This window comes from Parasteatoda tepidariorum, chromosome 5, assembly GCF_982258835.1.
Source record: "Parasteatoda tepidariorum strain Cologne lab strain chromosome 5, Ptep-v5.0, whole genome shotgun sequence".
NCBI classification, from domain to species: Eukaryota; Metazoa; Arthropoda; class Arachnida; order Araneae; family Theridiidae; genus Parasteatoda; species Parasteatoda tepidariorum.
Window position 1 is genome coordinate 21,626,863 of NC_141759.1, and position 25,556 is coordinate 21,652,418.

General features: G+C 28.5%; 1 protein-coding gene across 1 annotated transcript in view; it reads right to left on the minus strand.

The window, feature by feature from the left end:
* Nucleotides 1-25,556, minus strand: part of LOC107439956 (adenylate cyclase type 10) — a 65,838-nt gene that overhangs the window by 33,632 nt on the left and 6,650 nt on the right. Inside the window, exons 6-16 of the mRNA XM_087163507.1 lie at nt 24,133-24,282; nt 20,719-20,933; nt 17,713-17,746; nt 17,534-17,622; nt 13,143-13,290; nt 11,382-11,413; nt 9,574-9,686; nt 8,333-8,409; nt 7,934-8,126; nt 4,168-4,425; nt 2,186-2,375 (exon numbers count right to left, since the gene is read on the minus strand). Coding sequence (XP_087019633.1) covers nt 2,186-2,375; nt 4,168-4,425; nt 7,934-8,126; nt 8,333-8,409; nt 9,574-9,686; nt 11,382-11,413; nt 13,143-13,290; nt 17,534-17,622; nt 17,713-17,746; nt 20,719-20,933; nt 24,133-24,282 — 1,499 coding nt within the window. The remainder of the gene's footprint in view (nt 1-2,185; nt 2,376-4,167; nt 4,426-7,933; nt 8,127-8,332; nt 8,410-9,573; nt 9,687-11,381; nt 11,414-13,142; nt 13,291-17,533; nt 17,623-17,712; nt 17,747-20,718; nt 20,934-24,132; nt 24,283-25,556) is intronic.

Here is a 25,556-nt window from a genome sequence, read left to right on the forward strand (position 1 = left end):
GAAAATCTGAACTTCTGTAGAAGTTGGCCCAACAGTTTAATTGAGTTATAAAATCCAGAACTTTTTGATCATTTTAATTCAAATGTTTTATTTTGCCTAAGTTATTTTATTATTTGCAATTATTTTATTTTAGTATAAAGTGTAATTTAATTTGGATTTAAAAAACATGTTTTATAATATATAAATTAAGATTGACAAAATTCAAGCTAGATAATTTTTCTTGAAAGGTTTAGCAGTACTTAAAGTTTAATTTTCAGACTTAGATGTTGGGCAGCTGCAAGGTGCAAGACACATCGACCAGAGGTCTATTGCACCCAAATCCTGGATCATGACCAGCAGAAAAGTTTTATAGCGGAAAAAGAGTTTAACAAACATCTGACAAGAATATCTTGTAATTCCCAGGCCTTAACAAAATGTTGTCCCAGATGATCATATCTTTGAGGGAAAAAGACTTCACATTCGCAACGAATATGTTGTGAAGTCTCTTCCTCAAGATGACAACCATAGCAAACAGGGTTGAGTGCAACACCCATATTGTAGAGGTGTCTCCTGAGGCAGTGTTTCCACTACAGAATCTCAAGATCTTACCGATCCTACCAATCTGAAAAAATCTCACCTATTTTTTTATTTTCTCGCAATAAAAAACGATTAACGTGATAAGTTAGCGCACTCTATTAATCAATTTCAAAATGCACGAATTTTTGAAAAAATTTCCTCTTTTGCCATTTTGAATAAAATCGGTTTCACTTTCCTTCTTTGATGTTTCATTATTTTGAACATCGGTCCTTGTTATCTAGCTTCCCTATTTATCAGTATTGTTCAGAACCGGTGCGAACAGCAGAACACCCCCTCCCCGAACCACGGAGCCCCTTTCAGAACACATTTCTGTGCAACCACGTGTTCACTGTAGGTAAGGTTTCTTCATGTAAGACGTTTACATTTTCTGTGCATGAATGTAATTTGGACAAATACAAGGCAAAATTAAGGCAACATCTTCTACTCCGTAGCCGGACAAATGAAAATGAAACAAATGTTGGTAGAAACGGTCAAAAGGAAACAAATACGGATATTTTTCAGCCAAATAAATATAATAGCTGATGAAAAAGTAGATATAGAACATTTTCCATATGATGATGCAGCAAAAATATTTAATTAGAAGATGTGGAAAATGTATTATAATTAAAGAAAAAAAATTTTTTCCAGGTCTATTCGTGTTTTTTTTAATTTTTAGAAATCTCACCCTGTTTTTGAGAAAGGGTGAGAAATTCTCTCCCATTTTTTTTTGTAATAAATACGCTGCCTGAGGGTGCAGTGATTAGTGAAAAGAACTATAATCTTCCTCAAGCTACTTCTGTTAAGCTTAAGAAGATCTTTTTGGCACATACTGGGGCAGTCACGATTTAAGTCCTTAGCTCGTCTCTGACCGTCCGAGTTCCACCCTGGCTCATAGGCAATCTTCCAATAGAGGTCTTGAAGGATGTGGGAGAGATTCCCAAAGCCAGTTCAGGAGCCGGCCTTTGCTAATTCATCAGCCAGCTCATTTCCAGGAATACCCATATGTGCAGACACCAAGTGTAGATATACCTTGTTACAGGTAGAAAGTCTTAAGTAAACGAGAAAAGATTTGTTTGAAAAACATACTAACATTGCTTCTAACTCTCGTTGAAGCCTAAATCTTCAAAAATAAGGTGACATTTAAATTGCAACGGGATAATCACGTAATTTATTAAGAAAAACGCTTGTCTCAAAGTAATTAAGTAGTTAGAAGCAGTTTTAGAAGAGTCGTACAAAAAGGAAAAATTATAAATACATAAAATAACAGTAGTCTCAAGTCCCAAAATGATGCAGGCATACGAAGGTAAACAAGAATCATAACAATATCGGGAGAGCATAAAAAATCCAGATATTTTTGTGTGTTCTGATTTTTATAGTAAAGATTTTGTGGGAGGAAAAATTGCTAAAAAAACCTTTAAATATTTAAGCCATGCTACTTTTAAAAGTAGATTCTTTAACAAGAACCAGAATGATAATGAGAATAAAAAGGGTTTGGTTTTGAATTAATAGAAAATGAAGATTTTAAGCCATGTATTAATTCCAAAAGACACATAACGTTTTTCTATTTTACATATATACACACTGAAATGCTACCCAATTAGGTGTCATCATAAAATTAATGAGAATTTACCTTAACATGAAACAAACTATTCAAAAGGTAGAGATTATTCTGGCACTTTCCAGAGAGAACATTTAATAGTTTTTCCTCTTTTACTCTAATATCATCTTCTGGACGCAGTCCAATTATTTTTTGAAAAAGCGAAGCAGCAGTTAAGAACTCCTCCTTTGAACAGAAAGGTATCGTACAACAAGAGAAAATTCTGTAAACATAATAATGATCATGTATAAAATTAAGCTATAATTAGACTTTTCCAGTTTGAGATCCACTCTCCTAATCATTAGTTTGCTTATCTACCTGGACATAAAATAGTTTTTTTTATAAAATTGTTTCATAAAATAGTTATTTTGCATCAAGTTGGATAAGCAAATAAGTCTTATCTCTTTGGAGAACTTGACATAAATATTTCTGCCATTTCATTTCCTTTCCTTTATTAATATTTTAAAAGTTTTTGTAAATTATGTTTTGATGGCTCACTCTATCTTGTAACTTTACTCCTATCTAATTTTTATCAAAATCTTTTATTTGAGGTGGATAATTTTTATTATATGTTATTAGTTAAGTACTCAGATATAATAGAATTATTGAAATAATAATAAAAGACAAACCGTACAAAAAATGAAAAAAAATTTTTTTTTTTTAAATTCACTTTTTTATTAAATGAATATAAAAAAAAAAGTTAAAAAATCTGAAAACAAAAAAGAAAAAAAAAGCAGACACAGATTGCAGCGCTTATTGAAAAACTTCCAATGCAACTGTTTTCCACTATTTTACCGTCATATATTTTCATAAAATTTTTTGTTTTTGTTTCAATGTGACTTTTATAAATGGATCTATAGTTCAAGCGTAAATTAGAGGAATTATTTACAATTAATGGTATTGAAAAACTCTATGATTTTATTTTTTTCCTGTATATCTCACAAAATAAAATCACTGCTAAGTTAAACATATATTGAATGACATCCTGTAAGCCATTAGTATACATTGTATTTTTATCTATTCAATTTTAAGTGCCTTTTTTTATTAATTTCTTTGTATGAATTTCCATTTCTTGTAAATAATATTAATAAAATGCTTAAAACTGTAGCTTTTTTTATATTGACATCATGCGTCATTTTAATAATTAACATAGATGACGAGGGCAAAAATTGACCTATTAGTCAAGAACAACTGTTACAAACTCACAACAATGATTTAAACAGTAAATTGTATTGTTTTATAAAGGCGTAATTTCTTGTCATTGTTGAACCTTCAAAAAATGGCCTTAAGGATGTTTTTTTGAAAGCTATGTAATCACATAAAATATTCTTTTCTTCCGATTAATATGCTATTTTCATAACTGCTGTGAGTTTGCAGCAGTAATTTATGACTGTTGGGTCCAGTTTAGCCAATCTTTATGAAACGCCTCCTATGCTTATTCTAAAAAATGGCGCAAAATAACAATATGAAGGAAAGACATAATTTTATGAAAGTGAAAACTGTTTGCAATCTAATTTATCATTTTTTAATATTTAAAAAGTTACTCCAGTACCACACTACCTAGGCTTATAAACATTTTCAAACATTTAGAGTTATTCTTTGATATTTTATTTTATTTTATAACCGTCGTTGAACAGCTGACTCAATTTTTCTGGTTTACGACTTCTAATGTTCAACTTCGTTGCCTTATAATTTTGAACCCAAAAAGAAGGAAAGGAAATGCCTGGAACAATTACTGGGAGAAATTTGCCTTTCTGGAGGAGTTTTTAATGGAACTCACAATTGTGTTACATGGAGAGGAAAACCACAAAAACCTCCCATGGTTAGCCTGACAACAAGCAATGCTAAAAATCAATATTCACTTAGAAGCAAATAGTTTAACATTTCTAGTGATATGCAATAATTTTTCAATATAGTGCTCCCAAACTGGGAACACTGCGTTCAAAAAGGGTTAAATGTTCCTTAAGAAAAAAACTCTAAAAATTAGTTTTATAAAACACAAGAAAAAAAATTACTTATAATTCATTTCTGAAGCTATTTCAATAGCTTTGTACATCAAATATGACATAGAATTAGCACTCAGTCCTTCTATCATTATGACAGGCAATAATGTTTTTTCTAAAAGAACAACTCGTTCCTTCTCGTTGCACATTTCTTTCACACATTTTTTTATCATTGTAATGTCCTCATTCTCAGAGACAACAAAACTTCGAAGGGTCATTTTATCCACAGCCACACTATCCATTCTTTCACTATTGTCCCCAGGAATATTTCTATAAAATAAATTTCACAGATGAACTTGATTAAAAACTTCAGTCAAAGTTGGTAATGGGTGGAAAACTTATAATGACTTTTAAAAATACAAAATAGCGGTTAAGGTAAAAAGAAACATCAAAAAAGGAATAAAAAATAGTGCCTGAAAAAAACACCATTCCGAATAACTTTATTAAAATTTGAACTATATCGGAAATATATTTTCTGAGTAATAAAATTTCAAAAAGTTCTATATTTAAAATTTAATTTCTCTAGAACTAGTCACCCGATTTCGAGTTTCGCTCAAATTTTGTATTTTTTCACTTAAACTTGCATCCTTTAAAATGATGCAAAATTTTTTATACCTTTCAATTTTACTTTATAAAGGTCGTTAAAAAGCCAACCCAATTTTTGGGGGGTTAATACGACTACTAATGCTCAACCTCGTAGCCTTGTAACTTTATAATCCAATCCAGAAGCAAAGGGAACTCCTGGATCAAGTATAGGTAGAAATTTGCCTTCATGGCGAACTTTTTAATGGAACTAGCTTGCATTTACGAGCATGGAGAAGAAAACCACATGCTTGCACATGGAGATGAAAACCACAAAAGCCTCCCACGGTTAGCCTAGCAGCAAGGGGAGTCTAACCCAAGATGGGACTACCACTGAGGATATTTTCCGTCAGCACTGTGGTTGGTGCAAATCAGATGAGGAATTCATATCGACCAGCCATGGTTGGGAATTGAACTCGGTTCACCTCATTGGAAGGTGAATGCTTTATCCCCTGAGCCATCACCGCTCATACCTTACAATTAATAATTTTTCGGCTATTATTAAATAAAATAATAAATAATTATTAAAAATTCATTTTTAAATGGAATTATCTTGGGCTAAGCAAATTTTAAAATTGAGAGCAACAATTCTCGTTTTGTTTAAAAAGTTCTCCAGATATGCTGAAGTTTGCTAAAAGAAGAAGCCCAAACTTTCTACCGCCCAAGTGTGAAATTTCAAATTTTTCGGAGGGGGGGTCAAGACGGATTTTGTGGAGCAGATGAAGATGAAGTAGAATCCATTGCAGAGTGGGATCCATATGATGACACTGCTTATTTTAATGTATCCAACACGGATGTTGTTCCGGAATCTTTAAATTGGTAGCTTTATGGCATGTTCTAAAAGTTTTTATTGTGTTTCTCGTTTATATACTCTTGAACAAATTCCGTATGAATGAATCTTTTCTTATCCTTAATACTTTTTTCGGAACATAATTTAAAGTATTGCTTCAAAAAAACAATTATTTATGTGAAAAGAAAATATGATGAGAAAATGTAAAAATTAATTATAGATAACATATTAAAAATAGTTTCTGAAAAGGGTAAATTGATACAGAGTTATTCATATCTATTTCACGGTTTATAATGTATTGATACTTAATGATCAACAAATGTTCAACTTTATAACAGGTGAATAAGTCAACCCCCTGATTCACCAGAATAAATGGTAAATAACATGGGATGATGCATAGGAAGAAATATCTATTTTGATAAATCTTAAACCTTATTGTTTTGTACAGCTATCATTGCAAACCTGGTAACAGAACTTTCTGAACCAACTTGCAGCACAATCTTTATAAACTTAAATTCATCTGTTAGCTTAATGCAGCTATTCAAAGACTATTGCTATGATAAATGGGTTTAAACATACATGTATAAAACAAAATTTACAAAAATTAAGATTAATAAAAATGATACAAAAAAAAGTTTAACTCGTTAATAATTTATGTAACTTGAATTAAAATTTTATACAATAACGGAATAGGCAATGGAATAAATCCTGATGTGGCCCGATACTAAGAAAAAAATGGGGAAACTAATTTAAAAAACTTTTTTAACTTTTTATGTTTTTTATTCAATTTGAATTTTTTTAATTTCTAGTTAATTTTTTTTAATTGCTTCAAGACAAAAATTTTGAAATTTTTGAAAATCATTTCTTTTTAATTACACATCTGAAGACTATTTTTTTAGTAACAAGAATCCAAATTTGCGACTAGTAAGGCGATCCTTTTTTGCGCCAGATTTCAAGAGGGAAAAATTGTCTCCTATTTTTCACAAAGTAGGATGTTTTTCTTTTTAATTTTTTTTTTCTTTCTTTCAGCAATTTTGAACCATTTCTATCCTCCATAAATTTTAGACGCTACTAGAATTGCAATTTCAACTACTAACTTGCTTTTTAAGCTCTTATTTAATTTTTGGCACTATTAAAACAGATTTGAAAAGAGATAGTTTTGCAATAATATAAAAAGTTAATTCCTTGAACTAACAATTTTAAAGAATTATTTTTTAATAATTATTTTAAGTAGGTACATATGCTGACTGTATGCAGTTTTGACATAAACACATATCAAAAATATCTATATTAATTTAGTTACCTTTAAATGATTTCAATACAGCAAAAAAATAGGTTTATCCAAAAACGTTATGTAATAAGATAATATCATAGATTTACTTAAAAGTGTAATAAAGGGACACCACGCTTAGTTTTAAGTCATTAATTTTCAATATAATAGTTATTTTGAGTCACCAGTGTTACTCTCCTTATGAGAAGAATTCAACAAAAATAGCTGAAGTGACAAAATAAGTTGAATATAAGTAGTTTAATTGCTAAAAGCAGTTGAAGAGAGAGATATTATATGTTGACAGATAGAAATCTTAACATTTATATTGAAATTTTTAAAAATAAAAATACTTAATACAAGATAAGTTTTCCCTATTTGAAGTCTTAGAAGTTTTATTAATGAATAAAATTACTATGCATTTATTTCTTCTTATTGAGAATCACACAACCAGTTAATAATTTTCCAATCAACATTAAAATCCATTCCAATTAACAACTAACACATTTCCAGCCAACACACTTAACATTATGCAACCTTCCGTCCATCAATGCCGTCAATTGCGTTCAATGAAATTTACTATCCAAAATTCATACATTTTATTTAGATTTGGGTTTTTTATTTACACCTGTTTGAGTCAAAGTGGTTTGCTACTAAGAAGTGGGGTTACCAAATTCTGTACATTGAAGAAAAATGTATGCTAATTACTTATTGCATATATTGAGACCGCTTTGTCCACCTGGCTTGTCACCGCAGAACTACTGAAAGAGGCATAAACAAAAACCTCTAAAATAAGCAAAGTCCTCAATTTTTACAAGTAACATTAGTCTCTCCATGCTTTTGAATTCACAGATCGACGGAACAGTACAACTTTTGCAATCAACAACCGACCCATTAATATTTTTTCGAACATTAAACAGATGAATATTGTCATCAAAACTATAATCATAAAACAATAGTGAAAGATGTGCAACAGTTACACTAACTAGGCATACTAAGAAATAAGTCATTTTAATCTAATATTGCAAATTAAAATATGCACCAGCCATCATCATCATCATGGGGTAAATTATGTTGTGAAAGTAAGGGTTACAGTAAATTAACAAGCATAGTTTGAAAGAAAATGATGAATTAAATACCTGTGCCCAAGCTTGAATGTATAAATGGTTCCAGCTAACTCAATACCTTTCAGTATTTTAGTAGGTATCTCAAGAAAACTCTTCTCTCCCAACTCATCCCTGCTCAAGTGGTACGTAGCAGCATCTAAGGTGATGATACCATCCCAATATTCAGTCATAAGGCGAGAAGCCATATTGACACGGCTTCCAATCACTACAAATTTACAAAAGTTTGATAAATATAAGGAGATAAATGAAAAAAAAATTAAATAAAAATTTTAATTTTTCTTTTTTTTTAATTAAGAGAAATTTAAATTTAGATATTGAAAAAGTTTTAGACATTTCAAAACAGCAATTGAAATTTGTGTAATTATTCTTCGACTATGTTTTAGCCAACGTGAAGAAAGCAAAGGCTCTTACCAGTGTATTCCTGACGTTGCGGGTGTCCAACTAAACCGCAAAAGCAAGTTCCAGTAGAAATTCCAATTGATACAGCTCTAATAAAAAAGTAAAATATGTATAAAGCTTATGATTGATAATAAATTATTTATTAGTACGACTAATAATATTATAGTTAATTATTTTAAATAGATTTTTCCAAAAACAGTATTATTTTTATAAGAGGAAAAAAAATTTAATGTTTTCAGAAAAAAACATTGTGGTACATTTTAGTTTTAAAATAAAATACAATAGATTTGTCACTTTAGTTATTTACTATCTAACCATACATCAATCCACACATAATCAATGATAAAATAAAGATGCTATTGTCAAGTTCATATTTAGATAAAATGATGTGACTTTGTGACACATCAGAGTTCAAAAAAAAATTTCTTTTTCTGTCTCAAGAAAAGATTCTGCCATATTAGTGAAAAAGCTGTCATTTCTGTGATTAACTGATTTCTATGGATTTACAAAAATTGCAATTTGACTGCGTGATTGACTTTTGCTGCTAGCGATAAACTCTGTTGAATCTCACCTGAGCTACATTTAGTACAATGAATACCAGACAATACATGTCATCCACACTGACTTTACTTGTCAAATCAAAGATCCATATTTATTATGAAAAACATGCATAAAACTCCCAGTCAAACTCCTTTTCGATAAAATGAAGCTGTAAGCTAGCAAATATTACTGATGTTATCCTTTAAATAATTGAAAATGTAAAAAAATTACAGTTTAAATTGCGATAGTGGGAAATACCAATTCACTGAGAAAAATTTGTTATAAAAATATTTTTATGATCAGGGTTTTTTTTTTTTTTTTAAAAAAAAATCAGGGTTAAAATTTCCAATTACAATACAGTAAAAAGTTACTGAAGTCAAAAGAGAGATACACAGAGACACCAAAACTTTTTCTTTTATTATTGATAAATTAGTCACCTGCAACACAAAGATGCTTGACTTCCACAAATTCAGACCAATATAAGCTAGATTAAACAAAGCTCAATATTTCAATGAAAAGAACAGTTTTCACAAAATCATTGAATCATACAAGTAGAAAAATCATTGCTTTTGCTCCTAAATGCTAATACATTTTAATAAGTATACTAATATTACGTGTTTAAACAATCGTACATGATAACTGAACAAAAAAAAAAAAAAAAGAATATTCACATCATTAAAATACTTTAAAAAACATTTGTCTTCAAAACTTACATATTATGGCGTTCATGCTTATTCGCTATTTCTTTTGCACACAATAGACACCTTGCAGCATCATTTGAATGTTTAAGACCAGGAAGACCAAATACAATTAAATATGTGCACCCCTACAAAAGAAATAAGTGATGCAAAATTACAAAACAACAGTGATTCTACTAGAATTTGATAACAAGGGGTCCTATGGACATAGGATTTCCGAAATTCAGGGCCTCTTTTAATTAAAAACGTTTCCTTACATAAAATATGAATTTTCTATCTCTTAGTCCATCTATTACTATTCACATTCATTACTTACATTCTATCTATTGATGGACAAATCGAAAATTTATTAGTTATATTTGAACAACCGGGGCTTTTAATTAGAACTGATTAAACTAAACATCTGCATCAAGGAAAAGTAGCAATGTAATTTGATACTTAGAATTATTCTGATTCAGCTACTAATAAAGAAAAAAAAATGATTTACATCAATACATATTTAGAGTTTGGTGAAAATTTTGCCCGGATTAACTATTTTTCTTTTTTTTTTACATTGGAGAACTATGCAGCCCTTGGGACTTTACTAACTTATTTTTGACATCTCCTCCACAATTTTAAGCATATTCAATGCGTTATAGCGCATAGAGCTAATCTCAGACTTCCTTTTAATAATGTAAAATGTCTAATAAGCAATACCTACAGAGGCTCTTTTCACAAAAAACTGAAAAATCCCAATCCCAATAAGTCATGGCTTAAACAGATTCTCAATGCATCATGTAAATGTCCCATATCAGGGGTCTGTTTAGAAGAAATTTGGGCCTGTTAACGGACTCTTCACAAAATATCTTTTCATAAAAATGGACCCTTTACAATATATTTTAACTTAAATACGGACCCTTCACAAAATAATTTATCTTTTAATCAGACCCTTCACAAATTTGTTTATCTTCATTATTGTTTTGTTAATCGAATAGACCCTTCCCAGGGGTAGGAGGGGGAGAAAGACAGTTGTAAGCGAACTAAGTTTTGTCTTCGACAGACGCTTCTTTTTCTATTCGTCCGAAATGAGTATTCTGTGTTGTGCAGTATAGGCTAAATACCAAATATTTGTATGTTGCATCGCTAATTTTGTAGCAGCAAAAGCTGTTTATTTTTGAAAATTAAAATTTTTTTTATTATAATTTTACAGTTTTGAGCATAATCTTGTATCTCTTTGAAATTGAAAAACTCCTTGAAAAAGTCTTTTGAAATAACAGGACCCTATTTGCACAAATTCACAAAAGAAGGACCCTGGTTGAAAGAAAGTGACTTAGTGTTTATTTTATATTCACAAATTATGAGTAATTTTTTCACAATTTTACAAAAACGGACCTTTCACAAAATGTCTGGACAGACCCCTACATATAATAAATCTGTCGCCATGTTTTGTCTTATATCTGGACACGATTTTCTGCATAAACATCTACGTCCGAGAAACGTGGCTCTTGAACGTTTTCATATCTTGTGTGAAAAGGGGATGATGGAGGTGATACAGTACAGACCCACGAAGAGATGGGCCTAACTCACCTGTTTAGATCCCCTACTCTTCCCCGAACATCAATCTAGGAACACAACTGGACTGCTCGTTCTCATGTATAGATTTATTGTTATCTTTTTTTATATCCCATTGTCATTTAATGCGGCATTGGAAATATAAAAAAATTTCAATCACAGTACTCCTGCATACACACTAACTTTTTATGTAATTTTATCTTTAATTCAGATCAATAGAACTACTATGATTGTTCTCTAAAATTAAAAAAAAATTTAAAACATAAGCTTACTTTATCAAATAGGACTACTTTGTTGAGCACACCTAGAAAATTTTTTCAAATATCAAGAAAAAAATTTATAAAAATAAAAAGCTTAAAACTAAAAAACATTTGGGCTACATTAGCTTACATTTTGGGATATTTTTAGTTTTACAAGATGTCTCGAAAGTATGAAAAAGTAAATTACTTTGACTTTGGATCGAAAATCTAAAAATATTCATGCAAAATATTTTCCAATGACACATTCAATAATACCAAACTCAACTCCAAATGGTACCACTGAGAGTGTGACAGAGAAACACCAATTTTTATCACTGGTTTGGTTTCTCCAGAAAAAAGTACCTCAATTTAACCTACAAGTTTTTGCATTTAGGTTTTCCGATGGCGCAGTAACCACAAAATGAAAATAAGATATAAATTGTTTATAAAGTAGACTACTCAAAAAATATATGTGTGGTTAAAAAAAAAAAAAAAGATGTGTCTGATATTTTGAGAAAACCAATCTAATGAGATCAAGCTTGACTTCCAACCCGAAACTCTGCTTCACCCAGGGAGTGACCACAGCTTCTGGGCATGATGCAAGTGACAAGTCAGGTGTCATTACATGAATTCTTTTAAAATATCAAACACATCTTCTTCTTCTTCTTTTTAATTTAACTCATATTTCTTCATCTGTCTCTATTATAAACATTATTACCCTGTTATCATTTTGTGATTGCAGCACCATCTATGAATGGAAAGGCCCAAACTTACAGGTTAAATTACAGTACTTTATTTTTGAAAAAAAATGCACATTGAGGAGCCTATTTAAGATTTTGAACTACTCAGTCCTCATAAGAGATGAAGTTGATGACATCCTTTAATAATATTTGACACACACAGATTTTTGATCAAATACATATTTCTTGAGATTTTTTTTGTTTTCATACTTTTTGGACAACCTGTGTAATCTTATGATAAAAAGAGAGAAAAACTCATTTATTTGATTTTAGAAAGATGAATTACTAGTATTTCAATTTCATTATTGAATTAAAAATAAAAATTTACTTACTAAGTAATTTCATATAACAATGAAAAATTTTTTTCTTTTTCAGTTATACAAAACATTAATTTCAGATTTACTATTTTGCGAAACAAATCAATAAATTGAATAATGCAGGAACAATTGAATAATCCAATTGATACAAATCAATGGTAGAAATTAAAAAACTGTGGCCATTTATTTGCAGGCCCAGTAACAGAAGGATATTATTGTATACTGGATAAGGATATTATTGGATATTGTGTTACTACTCTGTACACATTTTCACTGTACTGTTTTTATTTTTAAATAAGTTATTAAAATGAAAAATTACATTATAGAGAAAGATTAATGAAATTTAACATTGGCATTAATGTAATCACAATTATTATGAAGTCTGGTATTTTGCCACAACAACAGCTCTCTATTCCTTTACATTAATTGCTGGTCCAGGGGACCACAAAAATTTAATTTATTTTAATGTTATAATTGTTCTGAGTCAAATTTAAGTTGCCCTTACCAACTGACCATCATCAATATTCAGCTCAGCAAATTATTGGAGATTATTTAAAATACATAAAATTTAAAACATTTAGTAAACACTGTTTATTAAAATGTTTTTTTAGTAAGTAGTTGATAGTGATTCTAAATCCTAACTATATTCTGATTAAGCCTGAAAGTTTGGTTTTGTAACATGTAAAAAAAAACAAAAACTTATCGGATATAAAGAAGAGGATTAAATAAAATTTCACCTCCTTGTTTAGCAGCACAGTCTAACATAATGTCACACGTCTTCCCTAGCTTTGTAGCTTCTTTTACATCAACATCTAGTAGCATCACAAAAAGGATGTTCACTAGTGTTAATTCAGACAAATATTTAAGCTCTGAAGTCAATCTCACCTGGAATTAAATACAAAGTAAATAAAATGCAACAAACATTAAAAAATTAGATATTGCAACCATTGTTGGCAAGATTTAGGACAGAATGGATTAATCCACGGTTTAAACCCTGGTTTAAATTGTCCTGTCCAAAACCTTTTACTCAAATTATGTCACAATTTTATCTGAACAATATTTAAGAGGTAAAATAAACATAGAACTAATAACATATTGATAATTAAATCTACTATAGAATATTTGTTTTTAAAAGTATAATGTTTTATTAATATTCCTTGACTCTTCAATTTAAACATTAAACAAAGGAAGATTAATCAGTAATCAAGTTCAATTGGTCCTCTCATTCAATAGTACATAACTGAAGTTGGACCTTGCCATACAGGTTAAGCTATTAGGAACTAAGTGCTTGGTTAGTCATAAACAGGTTTATTTACCTATAGTACTATTCAAGAATACTGTTATTTCATTCATGTTCAATTCTTTAAGCATAGAGGTGATACATCACCAGTGTCAGTAGCAGAAACTGATGTTATGCCCTTCAAAACTGTTAATACATTTTTAGGTTATTTTGTATTTTCAATTTAAACTAATATGTTTGTATTTTAAAAACAATTTTTTTTTAAAAAAATAGATGTCTTTTTTATCATCCTGTGATGCAGAAATTATAACATTTTTTAAAAAAATATTGTGAAAAATAAAAGGTTAATTTTTAAACAAATTTAATATTTTTTTAAAAAAAATTTTTTTCTTTTTTAATATTGCATTATTTATCCTTATGCAAAAATATTATTTATCAGTATTAAAAGCATATTTATATTTAAAAGATTAGGTATTCACTTTTGTTGTTCAATGAATTATGGAGGTTCAAAAATTATAAACCTTTTTCTATTACATTATATTATTTTCTTTTGATAAGTTAAAGTAAATTGTATAAAAATATCAAATATTTATTGATACATGTAATTATTATGTGTACAATGGTTACACCTATAGAATTTTTACCTTTTACCAAAGTTCAAGGTTTTGAACAGTTTTACCCAGTTAAGGACAGTTTTATCCAGTTTAAGACAGTAAAACCCACATGTCCTGTCCAAAACCAGTTAAGGACATCCAAATCCCCAACCCTGATTGAAACAAGAGGTATCTAAACTAAACTCAGAGGCGCGACAGCCCACAAAGGGCCAAGGCCTACTGTGCCCATCTCAGTTTTCTTGACCTTTGGGCTTTGGGGTGCAGGAGCAGATGTTCCGGTTAGGTGGTCAGCCGAACACGAAACCCCCAGTGTTTAGTTCCCAAGCATGCTTTGTACTCATTTATCGACCCACTGAAGGGATGAAAGGCTGAGTCAACCTTGCCCGGCCCGAGGATCAAATTAGGGACCTGTGGCACGACAGCGCGAAGAGCTACCGCTCAGCCACCAGAAGAGATATCTTAGGAGATCTTTTGTTTAAATGAACAATATCCAATTAATATAGTATTTGCAAACCAGCATAATACCAGGGGTCTGCCTAGGTACTTCTGAGAGGTACCTATTTTGTGAAAATTTAGACATAATTTGTGAAAAATTAAAAATTGTATTAAAAAGTCCACACAAAATTATGGTAAAAATATGGATTTATCGTTTTTTATGGGATACAAAAATAAAATTTTAAGAAAAAGTATTTTGTGAAACTACCGTTTTTCCTAAAGTGGAATTTGTGAAGGTACCTCTAAACGGTAGTAAATATGGCCTGGACAGACCCCTGAATACATATTTTCCTTTTGTTGAAAAGTTTAATGTTAGTCTTGTAATTAAATCATAAATCTTAACTGCAAATTAAGTTGTTGTTCCTACCATTATTCACATAGTATTAACTGAAAGCTCTCAAAAGTTTTCTAATGGATACTTAACTTTTACTGAACCATAATATTCACATATCACCGATTTTAATCAGGATCATTACATTTTTTTCCTCTGACTAACAAAATCAGCTTTTATAATAATAATAAAAAATCATATTCATTTCCTGTATGCAATAGATCTATATCACATATATAATACTTGCGATACAGATAAATTGGATATATAAAATATCGGCATACATAAAATCTATGCAGATATATTATGTATCTATAAATAAAGAGAAAGAGAGATCTGTAACTTAAACATATGTTTTCTAGCAATTAAAAAACACTCCTCACTAAACAAAATGGTTAAAAATTCTAAAATATATTTTAATAGGTTTTAGCCAAACACTAAAAACTATTTTTCTAAAATATTAAACACTATAAGAAACAGTAATCAGGCATAAGTAAAATCAGGACAACTTTTTATAAATAAATCAGGATATTTCTTTGAATATTTATATATCATGTAACTTTTAAAAACGCAAACTAAAAAGTATAAAATATACAATTTTTAATTTCAAAACTTTTTTGTTTAGAACAAAGTTTTAAGAGCTTCCACTATAATTTTATCAATAATGAACAACTCATAACAGATTCAAATCAGTACATGGACAAATTTGCTAGTACTGTCGAATTAAAAATAATCAAACCATTATTTAAATTAATTGTAATAAAATCAAATACTTTAAAAGTGGGATTTCAATAATCTCGAAATAAAAACACAGTGAAAATGTCGCATATCATTTTAATACTTAAGTATTTTTAGAGGTATTAAAGTAATTTTTGTGGAATTTCGCAATTTATAATATAAAAGGTTTATGAGAGGATTACTCTTTTGTAAATTGGAAACAATTATTTTCAAAATCACATGAAAGAGACAAATCGATAATTGTTAAACTACAAAACTCAATCCTGCAAGGTTTTGTATTGTATTTGCTGAAAACAAAAAAATAAGTACAATGGTTCCTGAATTCATCATCATAAAAATTTGATAATGATAAATTGCTAATTGAGGAGTTTCTTTCTTATAGAATGACTAAATTGGCAAAAAGTTTAAAACAATTATCTTGTCAGCTGCGTATTATAGATGGTCCCTAAATTTGGAAAAAATTTTAATATTTCTACTAGCATTATTCATAAAAGTAAAAAAATATTGGATAAAAATAAAACAATTTTCAATTCTTACTATTTTTTTAAAAAAATTAGCATATTTATTTCTATTTTTAGAAAATAGGATGCTCTGAACACACAAAAATCAGGAATATCAAGAGAAAATGCTAAATATCAGAACAAATAAAGACAAATATTTTTTTATCAGGAATACCGAAAATATCATGACAACTACAAATCCTCAAAAATAATGACGGAAAGTAGCAAACTGCCGAATTCTAGAAATGTATGTTTAACTTTGTGATTGATTTTTATCTGTTGTGATACAATAGAGCTTTTTTGAACAAATAAAAAGTCAGAAATATAGATTTATCTTATAAAGCCATAATAGACATAACTTATAATGAAACTTTTTTTTTTTAGTTTAAAATTTCATTTGTGTGAAGCATTCGATCTTTTTAATGTTCATTCAACTTTTATACCTATAAACGTGAAGTACTCAGTGTTCACTTTTTCATTTCCCACTCAAGACACATAAGAATAAACTACATAAAAGATAGTTACAACAATTGAAAAGGGTACTAGATTACTAAAAAAAGATATAAATAAAATATATAAATATAGAACCCTAATTATACTATTTTAATTGAAAAGAAAATTTTCATAAATACTCATAGATGAAAAGAAAATTAAAGAATACTCTTTTAATAAGCATTGTTTTTTTCATAAAAAAAAAACATCGAATCATTTTTTACATTTATATATTGGGAAATTTTAAATATTCCTGCTACATATTTCCTTTAATTTAAAAATTTTTCTAAAATTTTGGTAATTTTTCTGTTTTGAAAACGAATATTTTTCATTGTCAAAAGAAGACACTTATTAATTTATATTGACCACTTTAAATCTTTTCTCCATACTTTGATCACATTATTTTTAAGTCTAAGACAAATTTAATTCATTTTTCACAAATAAAAAGTAAAGCTGTAACTAATTGTTGTTGACACAATCCCTTATACTCGATACTTGGTTAAACGAGTTTTGCCCTTTACACCTTGGTACGGATTGGTAATTACTAAATTTTCGCTCATGCAAGGTTGAGCTCTGGCTCATCCTTAAAACATTATATGGCAATACTTAGGTTCATTCGGCTTTCATTTAAATTTCTAAGTTTAAACATTTTAATTGTACCTACGAGAGTAACAACATTCATAGAAAATTTGTCACAAAGAAAACAAGAAATTCATACATCTCTAACACTAGGTATTAAAAATTTTTTGGCAAGTGCAATGTCCTCTTCCGAGCACTTTTCAAATATTTCTTCTCTTTCTGGTACAACTAAAAATTAGAAACGTTACCAAAGTTAACTTTTAAGAATCATTCTTTAAAGCAAATGACAATTAAATAAAATAAACATAGATGGCTTACTTTGAATGTTTTCTATAGCTGTACAGTCTATTATCTAAAAATAAAGAAAATTTAATTAAAAATTTAAAAAAAAAAAAATTTGCAATACAGAATGACAGACAGTTAATGTGTTTACAGAGATAAGTTTTGTCAATATAATGGTTAATTTGAGTATAATATGAAGCATCTGCAAATATGCTCCTTAACTATTTTAGTTAAATTATTGGCACATAATTTAATTATTTAAAGTTTATTAGTATAAAACATTAAGGTGTATAAAGTTTATAAATACTAAATTATTTCGTATCTGTAAATACTAAATTTAAAAAATAATATTTCAGTGCACACCCAGCTAGGAATATATAGTTTTTACGTTAAGGAACTGCGGACATTTATATTCATTTAATTTTACCACACTTGTTCAGATTGATGGATTTTCCCTCATTACTACCGTCCTAACTTGCAACTCAATTTATAAAAATAAAATTTCTTAAATTTACAAAAACAAGGTTTAATATAACAATTCAATAACCAATAGCAAAATTCCTGCCAAAAATAAATTTTTATTCTTCAACAAAATATTTTACTTTTTCATGAATTTCAATTCTCTCTAAAAAATTTATTATGCTAGGAATAAAGCGTGTTATGACCACGTCCTAATTACATCTATTACTAAGTAGGGCTGAAAGTTTATATACATCAAGACAAAATATAGCAAAATCTGGTTAGAAAATAATTTCATTGCAGCTTGTTTTCGGAAAGAGTAAAATATCTACGATTACCAAGATTTTTTAATTTATCAATTGTATGACTCTTATATTTTTATGACTATTAGTATGAGTATATATGACTATTACTATATTACAAATGACTATGACTGATATATTATGTACGACTAAATAGTATGTATTTCTATTATACTTTTTTATCAATGTATATGACTTTTTACCTGAGAAAAAGTAAATTATAAGGAATAGTTTATTATTAGGAGTGGTCGTAGCTTTTTTTTTACTCCTTCTAAAAATCCAGATATAAATTAAATGGTTTTACTCTTTTCCCTCTTACTTTTAGCTCTGACATTTTGAGTTACTAGTTCTAATCTGATCATGTTTAGTATGGCCAGAGTTGCAATGGTTGCCTTGTTATGGACACTGCAGTTCACTCAATATAGTTTCAGCTAGAAATAATGTTTTACAATTTCTGCAATAATACTTGAAGACACTATTATAAAAATAAATCTAAATGCACGTGGGCATTCATAATTGTAGACATTCTCAACACATTTTTATTAAACTTCTTATTTGCTAAGATTGTCACTGGGACAGGTTTTAGTACAAATAGGTATAGATAAACCAGATCATAAATGTAAAAATCTCTGCGTCGAATTTGAATAGGTCAAAGATAAAGACAAATTTCTCCCCAATCCACAAAGACAAATTTCTCCCAATACTTGATCCAGAAGTTCCCTTGTCTTCTGGATTGGGTTTAAAAGTACAAGGATAAGTACTTGAACATTAGCAGTTGTAAACCAAAAAATTGGGTCAGCTGTTCAACGACAGTTATAAAATTCTCTAGACTTATGCTTTTTAACAAAAATGGGCATTTGCAAATGAAAAGATTGGATTGGTATAAAATTTTATCAAAATAAATCCAGTATTGGGGATAAAATATTTGCTATTGTTTTATGAATTTACATTATAGCGACCTCAGATTATAACCTCAATTTTTCTTTGGGCCACATGGATCAAGCCTCAACTGTACAAGGATTAAACTGTGTTCTTTAACCATTAGCAATTATGATAAAAGAACTAAAAAAAACTTTTAAAGCCAATTTAAATTGCTAACACTTGAGTATTATTCAGAACCATAGCATTACATTACAACTAAATGTGAAGCAGAGAAGAAATTATGTATCACTTATGAGCAGGAAAAACATTACTGAAGTTCTGTTTTAAATGATTAATGTTCAAAAATGAATTAAATCTAAATAAAATTCGAATTTATATTTTTGACAACATTTTTCTAGTTTAACTAGTTTTAAAAAACACAAAATTAAATTGTCGAAATAATATTTAGGACAAGAAATGCGAATTAATGGAGGATTAAGTCATACTCAGGTATAAAAATTTAAAAAACAATGATTACAATAATTTATTCTTTTTTAATCTTCTTGTTAGCAATGTAATTAACAATGCAACATAGCAATGTAAATAAATCTTATTAAGTAAGTCTCAAATATGTATCGTTTTATTAAACTCGAGGAAAACATAATCATTGAATTTTCAAATAAATTCATAGATATTTTTTTATAAATTTATATTACAAACTTCCAAAATATGTAATTCTACATAAATTTTGGGTATTTAGTCTTATGGATTATTTTACATCTATACACCTGTTCTTACATCTATACACCTGTTGAACACAAACCCCACCTCGAATAACTTTTGGTCTATTGATCAAATTTTCACACACTAAGACTCAATCTTAATACTTTGAGGGCCTACACCTTAAAAGTGCTAATTAATTAGTGCAGAAGGAATTTTCAGAAAATGAATTTTCTCGAAATAAACAATATTTTTTTTGGTCTTGTTGAAAGATATGGATTTCAGACCTTCAAATTACAGAGAGTAGCCACAATGGGGGAAATATGGTCCCAGTAGCTTATACTCCACTATAATACAAGAATATTTTAAGTGAAACAAAAAATTTTACGAAATTCGTTTATTCAAGGAAAATTTTCGGCAAAAAATAATTTTTAATAATTATTCATTATTTTTTATAATTCTTTTATTTAATAAGAGTTAAAAAATTTTTGAAAGGCATAATAGTTTTTACATAATTTTAATGACTGTAATTTCATATAAAGAACAAAATTGATTGAATAGTTCTTGTGATCACCAATTGAATCAGATCATTACATCAAAAGTTATTCAGGGTATTCCTTTTTTTTGTGCACATTGCACCAGCAACTGTAAGTATCATTAGCAAGTACACTATCAAAATGTGTTTATTACTTTAAATTACCTTAACAAAACCTTTTTTTACTTGAACAGTTTTAAAACTATGAGCTTCAGCCTCTTTTAAACAGTAATAAACTTCATCAGTGACTATAATATCTCCAGCTGAACAGGATTCAACCGCTTCATGAACTTTAGGTAAAACATCACCAGCTATTGCAAACAACAAAAAATCCTTAGGAGAACCAAGAATCCAAGTTACTATTTTGCCTTTAGCGATTCCTAAGATTTTGAAATAAAAATTGAAAATTAGTACAGACAGCTTTAAATAAATCATAAATTGTACATTCAAAACAAATTTTTGCAATCATAATTACTGCAAAAATTATTTTCTCAACCTTTTAAGTATTAGGTAGTCCTGTTTTGTTTTAGGTTATTTGCATAAGTTAGGATTTTGAGTAAAGGATATGAACTGCAATATACCCATACACAAGCAAATGGTAAATCAAGAAATTTATAAGAACATGAGTGCTCCAAGAAGTAAATTCTTTAATAAGTCAACTTAGTAATATAAGTTTTAAAATTAAAAACTTCTAATTCACTGAAATTTGAATATTTTTTTAGTAAATTACTTTCTAATCAAAAAACAGAAATAATATTAGAAACAGAACAGAAATAATATTTTGGAATAAAATGCAGTCAGCCCCGCTGAAGGAATATCATTGGTTCCAGCCAACTGAATTCAAATAAGTAGGTTATTCGATTAGCAAGGAGTGTATTAATCCATTATAAATTAGATGTTTTTATAGACTTTTACTTTTAAATGGTATGCAATACATTTTATAATGTTTTGAGGCAATAAAATCATTTTCATTGCCAATAAGCAATTAACAATAACTAGATTTGTTAAAGTTAATACAGTAAAGCGCCGATTATCCGAACTGCTTGGGACCGAATATGGTTCGGATAATGAAAAGTTCGGATAATTGGAAAGTTGTTTAAAATCTAGTGTAAATGAATATTATTTCTGCACTAACTTCCCTTCGCACCTTTTGTTGGCTTAGGACTGGCAGTACTATCTAAAGTAGCTCTGGTGTGTTTAAAAGTTTTTTTTTTCAATTTTTGAATATTTTAAATTAATTTTTTTTTAATTTTTTTTCATTTTGAATTATTTTTATCATACATATTTCAGTTTTTTATAATTTTTTTTATCAATTACTGATTTTACCACATTTTTTATTATTTTCCATTGTGAAAGAAATTCAGCAAAGATTTCGTTTCAAAGAAGATGCGTTTTTTTTTAGCAGTCATATATCCCTTATTCTTTTTAAATAAATCAACTGAACTGGATCAACATCATTTTTGACGTTCTAGCCAATTCATTGCAATATCTAATGAATTGCGTGCAGTTCCGATTTTCATTCAAAATTTCAGCAACAATTTCATCATTTTCATCCGAAAGATCTACTGGTTCAGAAACCTCAGTTTCGTTCGTTTTTCTGTTAAGAATTTTATTCCAAGATTTAAGATTCCAAGCACTGTAAACACTAATAATTAACCATGAGTGACAACTACCCATTCCCCAATTATAGAACTTCAGCACTAATCTGTTCATAAACTCCTTCTGCATTCCTACCATTGTAGACTATCAAAATGAAGCTCGCATTCTTGGAAGATAATTTTCAGTTGTAAAGGGTTATGTAGGTTTAACAGTATCACAATACATGTATGCACGGTTACTACAAGAAAACTGCTAAAAAGGTTGTAAATTAAATATAGTCTTCAGATGTAGGGGATATTACTTATTCTTCTTAATATAGAAAAACTGCTAAAAAGGTTGTAAATTAAATATAGTCTTCAGATGTAGGGGATATTACTTATTCTTCTTAATATAGAAAAATTGTCGATAGGTTAAAAAGTATTCTAAACTTTAAAAAAAAATGAATTCAGACATAGTTCGGATAATTGGAAGTTCAGATAATAAGGGTTCGGATAATCGGCGCTCTACTGTATTTTAAAATAATGACATTTAAATTTATATAAAAATAAACATATTGTTCTGAAGAGTACAGCGTGCATATTATAATGCCTTTTATTTCCTCCCAAAGAAATACTGTTTGGACACACATTTCACTGAACATTTTGTTACTTATTACCTTTTCATATTCTAAATGATGAAGTGTGTAAAACACAGGTAACCTCCATTGTTTAGTATATAACTGATTATTCTTAAACTAATCCTTGACACTTGATCGTTGCTGATGGATAGGAAAATCCAATTGAAATGACCAGATATTGTATGCTCTTCTTAACTAAAAAATGGAAATTCCATTCTAGATAGTAAAACATTAATTTAAAAAAAAAAGTTTTTTCCTCTTCTTTATGCAATTAGGCATCGACTACCATAAATAATCATTTAACCGTTTGATGCAGAAGGGACACCAGTGTCCTGTTATATATTTTTTCTGACATTCTAATTAGGAGCAAAAATATATTTAAGTATTTCTCAATCATAAAAAAGTCTAATTGTTACTTAAAAAATCTGTTCGATTATCAAAATTATATTTGTACTAAATATATATATATATATATATATATATATATATATATATATATATATATATATATATATATATATATATATATATATATATATATATATATATATATATATATAAGATAAAAAAATAATAGGTTTTATCTACTGCACTAAAAAAAAACTACAAAAACAAGGAAAAAAACCTTTTTAAAGAGAAGAAAAATTATTAATAAATAAAATGTTTTTAAAAAAATTTAAAAAAGCTGGTAAACAAAGTAAAGAAAAGATATAATAGCATCATCAGCTCACACTATTATATCTGCAAAATACAGTGTTTTCTAATATTGTATTAATATATAGCCAAAGCAAAATATATCAATAGAATATGAGATTATTTAATAGCGTGCACTTTTATAGATATATTACAGCTTTATATTTATATGCATACACACATATTAATAATTTATTTACCATGGCCAGGTGAAAAATAAAATAAAACTAAGTATCTATATAAGTTACCAAAACAAGATCCTAATTTTTTTTTTTTACAGAAAATTAAGTTTTGTAATTCAGAAACATGTTTCAAAATAATTTAAATCCATAAATAGGTGAACATGGTTGAACTGACTGTGGCTAATTAACCAGCAATTTTTGAATTAACAAGAAAAACAAGATTTGACAAGAAAAAAAATTAACTATAGCTCTTTTAATTTTGGACAAATCTAATGAGATAACTTGATAAGATAAAAACTTCATTGGTTCAAAACTAAGAAAGATGGAAAAAATAGACAACTAAGGCCTTTTATCCTCTTCAGTTCCTTTGAATTTTTATCCTTAAATTAGGACATTCATTTCATACCACTGGAACTATTTAATTTTTATCTTCAAAGACAATGCAAAAAATATTATATATTTCAGGCTCTTTTAATAAAAAAAAATCACCAATTTTAACTTGTAACATGTCTTCCAAATTCTTTGCCTTTAAAGACTCATGAGTTTGCAATGACAAAGCACAACTATAAACTCTTTCTACAATCAGATTTCTCTCAAATCTATCACCAATTTCATTCCAATAAACTAAGAAAGCATCACCTAAAAGACAAATACCTAAATAAAAATGATATTTAACAGAAAAGTGAGCATGAAAACTCATTTTAATGTTACATTATTCTTTTAATATTTTTATTTCTGGTTAAAGTTAGTATAATATATTTGATTACAAAATAGTTTATCAAATACATACTTTTTTTTACCTAATATGTAATGAATCATGGGAATAATGTACTGATTCAAAGAACAGTATAATAAATAAGTATAATAACAGTACAGCAGAATAAATAAAAATTTACGGAAGAAAAATTATTAAAAAAAAAAAAATTTCTATTAATAAAATCAGCATATCAGTTGATGCCACTACACACAACTATTTTGTAAGCATGCAAATTTTAAGTTGACCTCCCATATAATCCAGAGATGCCAACTTGCTCCAGACAGCAAATATATATTTTAAAGTGGTAGTTAATCAGTTGTGATTCTTGGTTTTAACCCTTCCTTCTCGCTCCCGTGAAAATGATGGGGTGAGTTTTCGCTCACTATTTCTCGCTCCCGTGATATTGACGAGTTGGAGTGTTCAGTAGTAATGCGCCAATAAGAATAAAACTAATTCATTTCTTTTGCCCAGAAAACATTTTATTTCTCATTTTACACACCATATAGCAGTACCAGGATATTTTTAAGGTAATTGTAAATAGTTAGTATATTTTAAACTAGATGCTAGCACTAATCAAATACGGGTATTTGGCAAAATAGACACTTTTATGACCGTTTTCTTGAAAATTAACCGATCGTTAAGGGGTTAATAAATTCAATTTAGTAGATTTTTATCCACCACTATTTCTAAATAATTCGTAGGCTTATATAATTCACCACTTTATAGTACTTATGTCATGCGTACCTTTTAAAAAGCAAGCAAAAATAGTCAAATATTTGCAAAATTTACTTTGTAGTTATTTATCATTTTTAAATTTTTTTTTTTTTTTTGCCGTGTCCAGAGCAGTTGGCATCTCTGATAATCTATAAAATACTTTCCTTTTGATGATTCTGCAACAAAGAACTGATCCTCCCAAATGATGGTATGTTAAGTTTGGAATGTATGCCTGTAACTGGAACACTACAATATGTTTTATTATTCCATCTGCTTTGGACACAAATTAAGAAACAGTTGTAAAAATATAGCCTAATATTCTGATTTAGTTTCTTGTGTCTATCTTGGGTGCTGAACTAATTTATTGCGTAAGAACACATTTAAAAACAAGTGTTTCAGTTGATTCTCATTACAGAAAAAAAAGGGGGAGATGAAAATTATT